The sequence below is a fragment of the Phyllostomus discolor genome, chromosome 2 (assembly GCF_004126475.2).
Source record: "Phyllostomus discolor isolate MPI-MPIP mPhyDis1 chromosome 2, mPhyDis1.pri.v3, whole genome shotgun sequence".
In the NCBI taxonomy this organism is placed as follows: domain Eukaryota; kingdom Metazoa; phylum Chordata; class Mammalia; order Chiroptera; family Phyllostomidae; genus Phyllostomus; species Phyllostomus discolor.
In genome coordinates this window covers 16,443,134-16,455,420 of record NC_040904.2, presented here as the reverse complement: position 1 = coordinate 16,455,420, position 12,287 = coordinate 16,443,134, and the positions used below count along the sequence as shown (strand labels likewise).

General features: G+C 34.8%; 1 protein-coding gene across 2 annotated transcripts in view; it reads left to right on the top strand.

Moving 5' to 3' along the window:
• The window catches only part of NCAM2 (neural cell adhesion molecule 2), a 415,656-nt gene that overhangs the window by 239,006 nt on the left and 164,363 nt on the right, over positions 1 to 12,287 (top strand). For both annotated transcript variants that reach the window (XM_028505156.2, XM_028505157.2), the window contains exons 3-5: positions 2,605 to 2,811; positions 4,789 to 4,932; positions 11,395 to 11,532. In XM_028505156.2, the coding sequence (XP_028360957.1) occupies positions 2,605 to 2,811; positions 4,789 to 4,932; positions 11,395 to 11,532 (489 nt within the window). The remainder of the gene's footprint in view (positions 1 to 2,604; positions 2,812 to 4,788; positions 4,933 to 11,394; positions 11,533 to 12,287) is intronic.

The following is a 12,287-nucleotide window of genomic DNA, read 5'->3' as shown; positions in this document are numbered from 1 at the left end:
ATATATTTTTGTGTACTGACAAATGGCATAATGGAGAGCAAGGGAGAGATTGGTTCAACATCATTTATTTTGTCAGCAGAGCTTTGGCATAAGAATATAGGTCATTGTTTCTAAATGTCATCTCTATTTCATATATACAAATGAACAATTGTATCACATAATTACAGAATAATTAAATAGTTTAACATGAATTTTGAAAACAAAATTAAGTAGTATTTTTCCTGAATTTGCCTATTATAATATAAATTATATAATATAATTGCCTCTGTATCTTTTTCATAATCGAAGTAAGATAAAACTATGAACTAACATAATTCAGTGGTACTGAGTTTTATTCTTAATAAGCAAGACAGTTAAATTTTTATTTTTATATAAAGTATAACAGAGCTATACTGTTATTGTAGAAGTATCTTTATGACAAGTATAAAAGTAAAACAAGAATCTAAAGTAAAGATGTAGAAAACCAGTATAAATCAGAAAGCTTGATTTTTTTTCTGCTGAAATAGTGACTATGTTGATATCACTCTAAAGCCTCCTTGCAACCTCAGCCACAGACCTAAAACACAATAAATAAGTATATCTTAAATTTAAGATAGTTGATCCTCAGAGTACTAAGAGTATGTCATGTGTAGAAAGTATTGTCATGTGTTTTCAAAAACATAAAAAATTCCATGCCCTGGCTGGTGTGGCTCAGTGGATTGAGTGCCAGCCTGTGAACTAAAGAGTCTCCACTTTAATTTCCAGTCAGGGCACATGCTTGGGTTGCGGGCCAGGTCCACATTAAGGGACACATGAGAGGGACCACACATCGATTTTCCTCTCCCTCTCTTTCTCCTCCTCTTCTCCTCCTCTATAAATAAATAAATAAATAAATAAATAAATAAAATCTTTAAAAAAATTAAAAGTTCAATAGTATTGATTAATTTCTCCAATAGGCAATTCATCAATAAAATAGCATGACAAGTTTTATTGTCAATGATTATTTATTAGAGATGCCAGAAGGAGTGTTATGACCACTCTATTAAAATTGAGATTAAACTTTCCATAATAAACACATTTTATACCATGCTATTAAAAAATGAAAACATGCAAAATATTTCACAGAGGATATCACATATACTTTACTGTATAAAATGAGATTTTTGTGTGGTTCAAATTTTAAGTAATGCTCATTTACCTTATTTTTTTTGTGACTTCTCTATGGACAAGGATTTTTAAAAATACCTCCCCTAAATGAGTTATCCTATAACCACTATGTTATTATGGATCTGTTTAGAAAAACAGAAAATAACATAACTAAGATACATTTACAATTTAAACTTTCTTTTATATTCTGCTCTAGCATATCTAATTTGATGTAGAAAAGATACTAATTGGTTTCTAAAGCGATTTGTTGGGAAAAATAAGAAGGGACAATTTTCTTCAAAGAGGTCCTGCAGATGGTAGCTAACGTTATGCATTTCCCCCAGATACTTTTGAGTTAGTAGCATATGCTGCTTCCACAAATTATCTCTCAAGTAATTAGGTGAAATACATCCTTTTGGTGTCTAAAAAAAACCACAGGAAGTTTCAGCTTTTACAAAGACCATAATAACCTAGATTCTGAATTGGAAAACTCAAATATATGTTTACCCTGTAATGATTTATTTGTAATTGCCTAGCGGTATAAGTATCATTTCAATGCATTCTAATTATCATATGACTAGTCAATGGTTTTAGATCAAACTGATGAAAGTAATGAGTTCAGTTGGGGAAAGGGATTAGGGCCTCATATTAAAAATGACTATTGGCCTTATTTGCACAAATATAACAACCTGGGATGTTATTTCAAAATTTGCTCTTATAAAAGCCAAAGTTTGTTTTCTATAAGATTTACATTTTTAGGCATTCTGCTTTATCGGGGAGAGAAGTTCTAACTCCTGACGCTCACAAAGAGAACTGAAGAGGTGAAATCATGTTAGTAGTTGTGTTTTTAATCACACATATCTATCAAGTAAAATTTATATCTGATTCAATGGCCAAGGCAGTTTCATAATTAGTGTGGTAATAATCCATAGTTTACTATGGTAAAGATTCAACTATCATAGCTTAAATATCAGACCAAATGTTTCCTATGGAACCTTTGGGTTTTGCTTACTCAAATGGGATCAAATCCTCAATATAGGATAAGTAAGATGAGCATGGATTCTGACATTTTTGTTTACTTTCTTTTTTTTTTAAATTTTTAAAAGATTTTATTTATTTATTTTTAGAGAGGGAAGGAAGGGAGAAAGAGAGAGAGAGAGAGAGAGAGAGAGAGAGAGAGAGAGAGAGAGAGACATCAATGTGCGGTTGCTGGGGGCCATGGCCTGCAACCCAGGCATGTGCCCTGACCGGGAATTGAACCTGCGACACTTTGGTTCACAGCCCGCACTCAATCCACTGAGCTACGCCAGCCAGGGCTGTTTACTTTCAATTTTGTAAGATTTTCAGATCTCTGGTCCTTTCCTATTTAGTACATTCTTCTAAATTGTTAAAAATTGTTACATAATAAATAAATGCCAATGTGAAAACAAGCCCTTGGAACATATTTTCAATCCTTTCTTTTTCCATGACCATTTCCAGCAATTGGTGAGCCTGAGAGTATAGATTGGTATAATCCTCAAGGAGAGAAGATAATTTCAACGCAGAGGGTAGTGGTACAGAAGGAGAGTGTCAGGTCCAGATTAACCATCTACAATGCAGACATAGAAGATGCAGGGATATATCGCTGCCAAGCAACAGACGCCAAAGGACAGACGCAAGAAGCTACGGTTGTCTTGGAAATTTACCGTAAGTCATGCATTACTAGTCGATTGAAATAGTAGTTATACAATTTTTATAGTATAATAGTTAAAGATACAAACAAAATAAAATGTGGTTAATAGAAACTAACACTCATTAAGAACTATGAGCTAGGCAGTGTTCTAAGACCTTTACAGATAGCAGCTCGTATCTCTTTTGCGTAGTTCATCTCTAAAATAAATAAAATCTTAAAAAAAATAAAATAACATGGAATAGTTGATCATAAACATATAGATGGAGCCAATTATGTTGATTAAATAATACAGATAGGCGCGTTTCAATTTTCTCAGACCATTAAAATTTTGCTGGGTAAGCAGAAAACAATAGTTCATTTAGTGGCATGAAATATATGGAGTATTTTTTCATCTAAAATAAAAGATGATGATTAGAACACACGGGGTTGCTTATGTGATAGCAGTGACCAGTCTACAATGGGGATTGGGGAAGGGTTAGTGAACAGGAGCGTAAAGAGAGGGAAAGCTGAAAACTTGTCTAGTGGAGAATGATATCTCTCCAGCTTTTTCACCACCAGGCCTTTCATTCGTAAGCATTTCCACACTTACACTTCATTTTCTGATTTGCGATCCTTGGATTCCTGCAACTCTTTCCCCTTCTCATTAGAATCATTAAGAATCATTACCCTATTTAAGGACACTGTTGACTATCTGAGTTTGAAACCAGGTTATATCAGTTAATTTTGTGGTCTTAAGTAATTGCCTAATCTATCTGTCTTTAGTTTCTTCATCTATAAAATGAGTATAATACTATGACCTACTTCATATGTAGAGTTTCTTTGAGGACTACATTAATTAATATTGCACAAAGCACTTAGAACAATGCCTTACAATTACTATGTAGTAGGTAGCAGTGAGATATTATAAAAATTGAGTAATACTAGCTTATAAGGCATTTCTTATAACTCCTATTTTTAATTCTAGAAAAGGGATTTTTTGAAAAGCCAAGTTATTCCCCCAGTATGACTTCCTCTTTGATGACCAGGAGAATTAACGGGCACACTGTTGCCCTTGTTTCCCAGTTTTGCCTTGTCTCCATTAGTTCTTAAGCGCCTCAAGAAAACACACTTTCCTTATGTGACTGCTGAAATTATTTCATAATTAGCAAACAATTGAAAATTATTTTCTATTTGGAAATATTATTTTCTTACTTGAAATGATGGCCAAGAAGATGCCTGATTTTGTGTGTGTGTGTGTGTGTGTGTGTGTGTGTGTGTGACAGTAAGGATTTTTTTTCTTGGCAAGAACACTGAGTTACTTTTGTGAATACTTCTCATCAAGCATACATACCCTGTTCATTCATTGATTGGACATCTTTATTGGTTGTCTACATCAAATGTCTACTACATGGAAGACCATATTCAAAGTTCTAGACAATGAGTAAAACAGGAGCTGTCACTGGCCACTTGGTGCTGCTCTTTTAGTGAATAGAGACAAACAATAAGTAAGCTTTGAAAAAATACATGGCCACTAGCTATCCATGCTATAGAATGCCATAGTAAAGAAATTAAGAGGAGCAGTGAAACAGGGAGAGTTGGAGCAAGAAGGGACACGGCTATTTTATCTTTGGAGATTGGGCAGAAATATGAAGGGATTTAAGGAGTGCGGATGCCAAAGTGTGACAATAAACTGGACTGTTGAAGGAAGTGCAAAGATGACAATTTGCTTGGAGAACAGACCACAGGAAGAGAGAGGGGACACTGGGGTCAAAATTGTGAAGCAGACTTCTGCTCATACAGGACCTAGGGTGGGATTGTAAGGACTTCAGATTTTCTTCTCGGTGATGTGGGAAGTGTTCCAGGTAGATGAACTATAATATTTGGTTTAAGTTTTTTTAAGGATCCAGATTTAACTATTTTGTTATAGCATCTATCAGTACAAATTCTGGAACAGGTTATCAAGAGAAATAAGTGATAATACAATTATGGTTTGTTTTACTTTCCTGATACAGAAAAACTCACTTTCAAAGAAGTGGTATCGCCTCAAGAATTCAAACAAGGAGAGGATGCAGAAGTGGTTTGCCGAGTCAGCAGCTCACCTGCACCTGTTGTCAGCTGGTTGTATCATAATGAGGAAGTCACTGCTATTTCCGACAGTTAGTATTTTGGTAACTCCCTAAGTTATATATGTTCTAATAATATTGCAACTTTTTAAAGTCTGAATCTGTCTGACCACATATAAAACTGGAAGTTTTGACCCTAAGCATCGATTGACTATTTTGAGAATCTCAAAGCTGTAAATTAGGGGTTGGCAAACTGGACTTCAGGAAAAATCCAACCCCTTGCTATTTTTGAGGATGCAGACAAGCCCAATTGTTACAAAATGTATATGGCTGTTTGCGGGGGCAGCGTCGGGCAGCTGTGACACAGATGGTTTGGCCTACTCATTTTTCAGTCATTATCATTTGGCGATTTACAGAAAAAGGTTGCTATCCCCTGCTCTATTCAAGAAAAAAAATCACACACAGTGCAAGGATACTAGGTAAATGAAGCAATTAATTCTGATGCATTCAGTTTCTACACACCATTCAAACATGAGTCCATGAGCTCACTGTACAGAAATGTAAAGTAATATCTGTGTGAATTCTGTTTGTTCTGGCAATGTTCTTTCAAAGACACCTACGTGTTCTAAATATTATGGTAAGATGCATATGGATAATAGGAAGAAAAGTACATTCATTCAAATTGTCTTTATGATTTTGATGCAGACTGAGCTAAAAATCCGGAATAATATGACATCTGATACTGAAAGCATAATTTGCTTACATTATCTACTTTACCATTGTGCACTGAGAGCACTTTCTATTTAGGGTATTTTTCAATGCACCTGCATTTCAGAGAACTACAAAATAATTGAATCTTTTACAAATACTTTTCATCTTGGATGATTCCATTTTGTGTTTCCAAGAGATGAAACTTTTACTGCATAAGGGAGAGAAAGCAGATATCTATTTTTGGATATAAGCACAGAATGTATCATAATTATATTTATTAGTCACTTTTTAAAAATTTGATAATTTTGGACTTAATCTTTCAAAGCTTGTCAATTATTGACTAATACTCTTCTATTATAATAAGTTAGTGAAAAATAATACTTTATCTCTTATTTTTTAGGATAACTACTTTATATCTTATTGACAAATTGCAAGAATAAATCATGCAATGTATTTCAGCTTTTACCTGTCAATAATAAAGAAAAGGCAGTTTTCTTATGGTAATTAAATGACACTGTCTAAACATTTCAGATTGCCTAATTGTGGGACCAACTCTACCTGTGGTTTATTGTAAATCTTAATTATAACAAGGATTTGCAATAAATTATAGTTTTTAAAAGATGCGTGGAACAAAAGCCTCAAAGCAGTGGTTGATGGTCGGGGTAGTGGTGATGGATTAGTGGTGCCTCTGGTCTCCAGCTTATACATTTTTCCCTAGTGTCAGGATGGGATGGTGTGACTCTCGAATTTCATTTTGGCTTTCCATTTTTTTTTTGGTCCTAATGCTTAGAACAGCTTTTATAACTGCTTTATACCTAATTCAGAGTCTTCATTCGTAAACCATGGGTTATTATATTCATTTTCTAAATGGTTGTGAGTTTTAAATAAGTCATTGGGCATATAATAATTATTTGTTAAATTAATGAATAAAATGTTAATATAGCAAATTCTCTATAAATGACACTTTTTTCTCATTGTTTGTCTCATTGAGGTTTTAAAACTTGAGAATCAGTTTCACCAAAATTGTATGTATTCATATTATATCAAGAACCAGAAAATCTAATGTGAGAGAAATGATTAGACTATATTTAAACATGAAATGTAACACCAAATTTCATGGCAGGCAAAAACAAAAGAAGGAAAAAGGATGTAATTTTCTCTTTTACTCTAGAGTATAAATGATATAGATGAATTGTGAGGAAAGACATACTTGTCTAGTATTTAATATTGGAGGAACTTGCCATATAGTTCATTATTCAACAATTTGTATGTTTCTAATGTATTTACAAGAAATAATATTCTCAATCTGATTATACCTCACATGGTCTTTTTATTAAAGCTAGCGGAATAAAATAAGTCTCATATCTATGAAAGAAATATGCATGGGGATTTAGAATAATGTGGTGCACCAGGTACCTTTCTGAATCCTTAGTGTGGTACAGGAGTAAAGCTTGGAGGCTCCAGGTGAAATGATGAAGACTTGCAAATGTCCATCTTATTAGCCAGGCTTTCGGTAGCAGGTGTGTGGCAGATATTCAGAGGTAAAATTCCAACAGTATATTTGAAGTAGTATTTTTCTATGTTATTTGTTGAAAGGGGATTCATATGCTAAAACACCAAACATTTAAAGAGTAAAGGTGACATTTTGTTATAAAAGTTTAATATCCTAACATTTAGTGTCTCCCTGATGGAGCAGAGGGATGAGATTATCTTCATTAAGATTTTAAAAGATCTAGATTTGACTATTATTTTATCATAGCATGAATCAACACAGATTCCAGAATATGTTATTGAAGGAAATAAATGATTATACTTTTATGCTTTGTTTTACTTTCTTGATATAGAAAAAAATGGCTAGTGTGGGTATCCATTCAAACTCAGCCAATTTGAAAGTTATCTCTGAATTTTCCTAAATGTTTTGATCATTTCATAACAAAGTACACTTTCTACATCATAAGTTATGGATAAACCCATATTTTCAATAAAACTTTTATGTAATCTACTCCCAGTATAAGATTCATTCAACAGTTATAGAATACCTAATATATGCTACCGAGTATACTAGATGGTGGCTATTCATTTTTAACAAGGCAAACAAGTGTATTGTCTTCAAAATACTAATAACTGGTGGAAAACATATACATAAACCAGTGACAATAAGCAATGCTGATGTGATAAGAAAAGTACAGTGATAGAAGATGATAAAGGAAAGAAAAACACATAAACTAGTTAAATCTGAGAAGCGTGTCCAGGATGGCTGTTGAAGAACTCAGTGATCATCCTATGGAAAGGGAGCAGGCAAGTAGAGTGGTAGAGAGAACACCGTGTACAGGGGCCCAGGGGTGAAAGGCAGCATGAATGGCACTTTTCAGAAACCAGAATGAGTTCATTATAACCACAGCATATGACTAAGTACACCTAGAATAGCTACACTAATAAAGATAAGGTATTATTAATGAAGGGCTAATAAGAGAGGAAGTTGGAAAGGAAGATTGTGCCAAGTCAACACAGCCTCGACATCCTGGCTAAGGAATTTGTAATTTGTCCAAATGGGACATATGTGAAGAGTTTTAATCAAGGCAGTGACATGACCTGGCATATATCTGAGAAGATTATTAGCGCTTCATTGAGGAAAATGAATTGGATGGGAGTCAAGGCAAAGCTCCAGGCACTGAGAACAAGTCAAACCCTAAATGAAATAACTGCTGAGAGAGAAGGAGGTTTAGACAAAGTACGGATGAAGGGAGGTGTGATGGGACATGGGCTTGAACTGGATATGCAGACTGAGGGAGATGGGGGAGTTGAAGTGGACTTAAATTTCACTTGGGCAGAGTTCCATGATTTATAATATTTACTTCACACAATTAGTCCAATATAGAGACATTTGAAGAGACACCTGCAGTGTATCATGTGATGAATTTCAGGTGGAGATAGCTAAATTTTAAACATGCTGAGACTGAAGTACTGACAGCCCTGCCCAGTAGGTACATGGGATAGAATGTTAAAAAGTTCTGGAATTCACATAATGGTCTGGCCTGAAGAAAAATTCAGTCTCAAATTTAGATGGTAGTTGAAGCCATAGGAGTAGATGAGACACGCTATCAATTGCTGTGGCATGCAAAGAAAAGAGGACTAGGTAAAAAAGCTGCATGAAGAAACAGGTTCTTTGTCTACAACACATACCCTATTAAGTATTATTTCTTATCTTTACAGTAATAATGCACATTTGTGTTTTTGTGTAACTGAGAAAAACAGATAATGTCTAACAGTTCGATGCTTCTAATAGCCATAGTTAGTGTGTGGTTGATTGAAGCAATGTTTTCTTCCAATGTTTCTGCAAACACATATTAATGATCTACTTTTGTTTGAAAGTTAGGTAACATCACTGCATAGACTGTACACACCTATTTAGAATTTGATATCCAATTTTCATGTAGTTTGTTTTCTGCTTGGAAAATATATATGTATAATTAAACACATAATGCCATGTATTCATATTTAGAAGGCAGTTACAAGTTTCTGATTTCTTTGTTTTTTTTTCTATATATTTTTTATTCTTGTTCAAGTACAGTTGTCTCCATTTTCACCCAAGCACAACCCCCTACCCCAGCCATCCCCACCTCCCACCCCTGATCCCATCCCCCCTTGGTTTTGTCCATGTGTCCTTTATAGGTGTCCCTGTAAACTCTCCCCGCTTCCCCCCGCCCTTATCCCCTCCCACCTCCCCTCTGGTTACTGTCAGTTTGTTCTTAATTTCAATGTCTTTGGTTATATTTTGCACTCAACTTTTATCTCAGACAGTATAAATGATGTATAAAAAGAGGCCATTAAAATAAAAATTTTCATCTGGAGAACAATTGATTTATGTCCATCAAAGTATAGATTATGTAAATTCTAATTCGTTTTTCTTTCTCTGTATATATCAAGCATTGCATTCCTCATTACAATAATGATGCCCTTAATTAAATAAACTATAATCATGAGAGAATGCTACAATTAAAGGATGATTTCTATTTTAATAAGTTAGAATATATATTATATATAATATTACATTGATCTAGGTGTGATTAGGCACATCTCTCTCTAAATTTGAACTTTTTTTTTATTTATAATTGCTTCTCAGCCCAATATCCAGCCCCATGCTTGAGTCAAGGATCTTTTAATTGACTTTGAAACATTGTGAATTATTAGGAGTTCTGAGCTACTCCAGGACTTATTGTGAGTTATGCTTTAACATTTCTTGCAGATTGCCTTTCTTTCTCTCTAATATTTCATTTGGTAAAAAATTATCTAGAGGAAAGCATCAGCACAAACCCTTTTTAGGGTTAGCCTAAAGAAGAAATAAATATTGTGGTGAACTTTATAAATACTGTCCTGAAAAGCTTGCATCTGTAGTTTTATAATCCATTTTTTCTCTGAGAAAGCCTCTTAATCTACACATTTCCATTCTCTATTAATTATCTCTTGCTTACGTGTTTCAATGACATCCTATAGTCTGATCACTGCTCTATTTGTAATTCTACCCAAAACTTCTCTCCTTGCACTAAACATCCCCTGTGACAAATGAACCCCACATCTGACTGAATCTTGAATTGCCCACTGTCATAGCTCTTCATTTGTCACTCATGCGAAGTCCAGCTGGCAGCAGGGGCACATTCAGTAGTGCATCCATTCAGCCACCCAGGGCTGAGGGATGCTCTACCTTTTTCTCTCGTGGCTTTCATGTTTGCCCTATTTTTTGTTTTTGTTTTTGTTTTGTTTTTATCAACCCTGCAGGTATGGGAGGAATAGTCACCATTGGAACAGTTCCAACAAGTAACCATTAACAGTATAACAGGATGTAACCCAGAGGTGTGCACCTTAAAATAATGGCATTTCTACTTTACCAAAAGGCCCCCACAATATTGGGATATGTCTCCTTTATTCACCAAAATATTTCAAATATAGTGCCAGCAAATGGATGATCTTCAGTGATATCTATGGATGCATTAACTAAATGAAGTTTAGGTTATTGCTTTTTTGACATGTTTTAAAATAGGACTAGATGTCATAACATTCTTTACTTGGTACGAAGGGAGAAGGTCTTAACACTGCAACAAAATGGTAATGATTAAACACTGAGGCCAGATACATGGAAAGTGCTGTCAGGCTGAGATGCTGCTTACAATAGTCAGGTTATTTAAAACACTCAGTTAATGCATGCTTTGTGACAGCTTATGTTTGCATGAGTGTATGTGCACACGCATGCACATAAAATGGAACCTTGACATAATATTAATGAAGTCTAATTTATTCATTTCTAAAATGGATTATCTTGCATTTAAAAAAATCCTTCAAATAAATTAGAGATACGACCATTTTATATGTCCTCTATGTGACTTGAATATTATTACATCATTCAGCTGCCTCCTCAGGGTATGCAAAATTATTACTTTAATTACTATGAGAGGAAAGATATTCAATCAATTCTCTAACCCTTTTCCATACCCCAGGTGCTACATACAGTATTTGCATTCAAAATGCTTCCATGTTTACAATATCTAATCTCCCCACATTGTTTTTTCGTGTATCATTTCTGCATTCAAAGTACTAAGGGGAAAAGAATAGCCTAAACATTTTATGTGGAAATAAAGCCTGGCATGTATTTTAGAGAAAAGGTGTAACAAGTGTGGAGTGGAAAAATTGAAGCCACAAAATTACATTTTACTTTCAAATTTGAATTTGTTTGTTGATGAAATGTTTGAGAGTGTCACACCAGTGCCATATTTTTAACTCTTAGCAACATAGCACTGGACTCTGCCTTCAATTACTGATACCGCCTCCTCCCCTTGGCTTATTTTCCAGATCGATTCGCCATGTTAGCCAACAACAATCTGCAGATTCTCAACATTAATAAAAGTGATGAAGGTATATACAGATGTGAAGGAAGAGTGGAGGCTAGGGGTGAAATTGACTTCCGCGACATCATCGTTATTGTCAATGGTAAGCAGAGGATAATGTGTGCGTGTTTTATTGCTTCATTTTAACAATATGTTTGTTACAAAGGCAACCCTGTAAACTCAGCACTCAAGGATTCTCTGATAAACTTCTTCTGTGCCTGGAGGAAATTGGCCCACCTCTGTGATAGCATGTGGTATGCGGTAGTATAAGCCCAAGGGCAGAGTCCATGACTTTGACATTGTCACGCACTTTTTCAAAGGGCCTGTGAGGGAATAGTTGCCTTTGCCGTCTTTGTGGTTGTTGAAAGAATTCCAAATGAAACACCGTAAAGCGTTATACGTTTTTTTTTACCCACTTTGATATTACATGAAACACTCATTGCTGTCACTTAAACCATTTGCCAGTGTTTGCAAGTTTTCTCAAATTTAATAATTGAACCTATATGTTTACCCTTTTAAGCATTATTGGATGTCAATAACTAAGTTTCTGGCATCGTGAGGACACCCCCTTCATCCCAACTCAGTTTCTCCTATTATATCCCCTGCCTTCGTTAATGTGTCATTCTCAGAGAGTGTGGCAGATATGTTAACATTATCCTACTTATCTCCATTTGGGTCATCTCATCTGTTCTCAACACGTGACCATGGTGTTTCGTTCACATCTCAGATATACTGTTGTCTCTGTCATCCTGTGTTCCTTAACAGCTCTGCCTCTTCCAATTGTTTTTTTCCTGGAATTGATACAAATTGTTTTCTCTACTCTTGATCTCACAATTTCAACTTCTGCACCAAACCTTT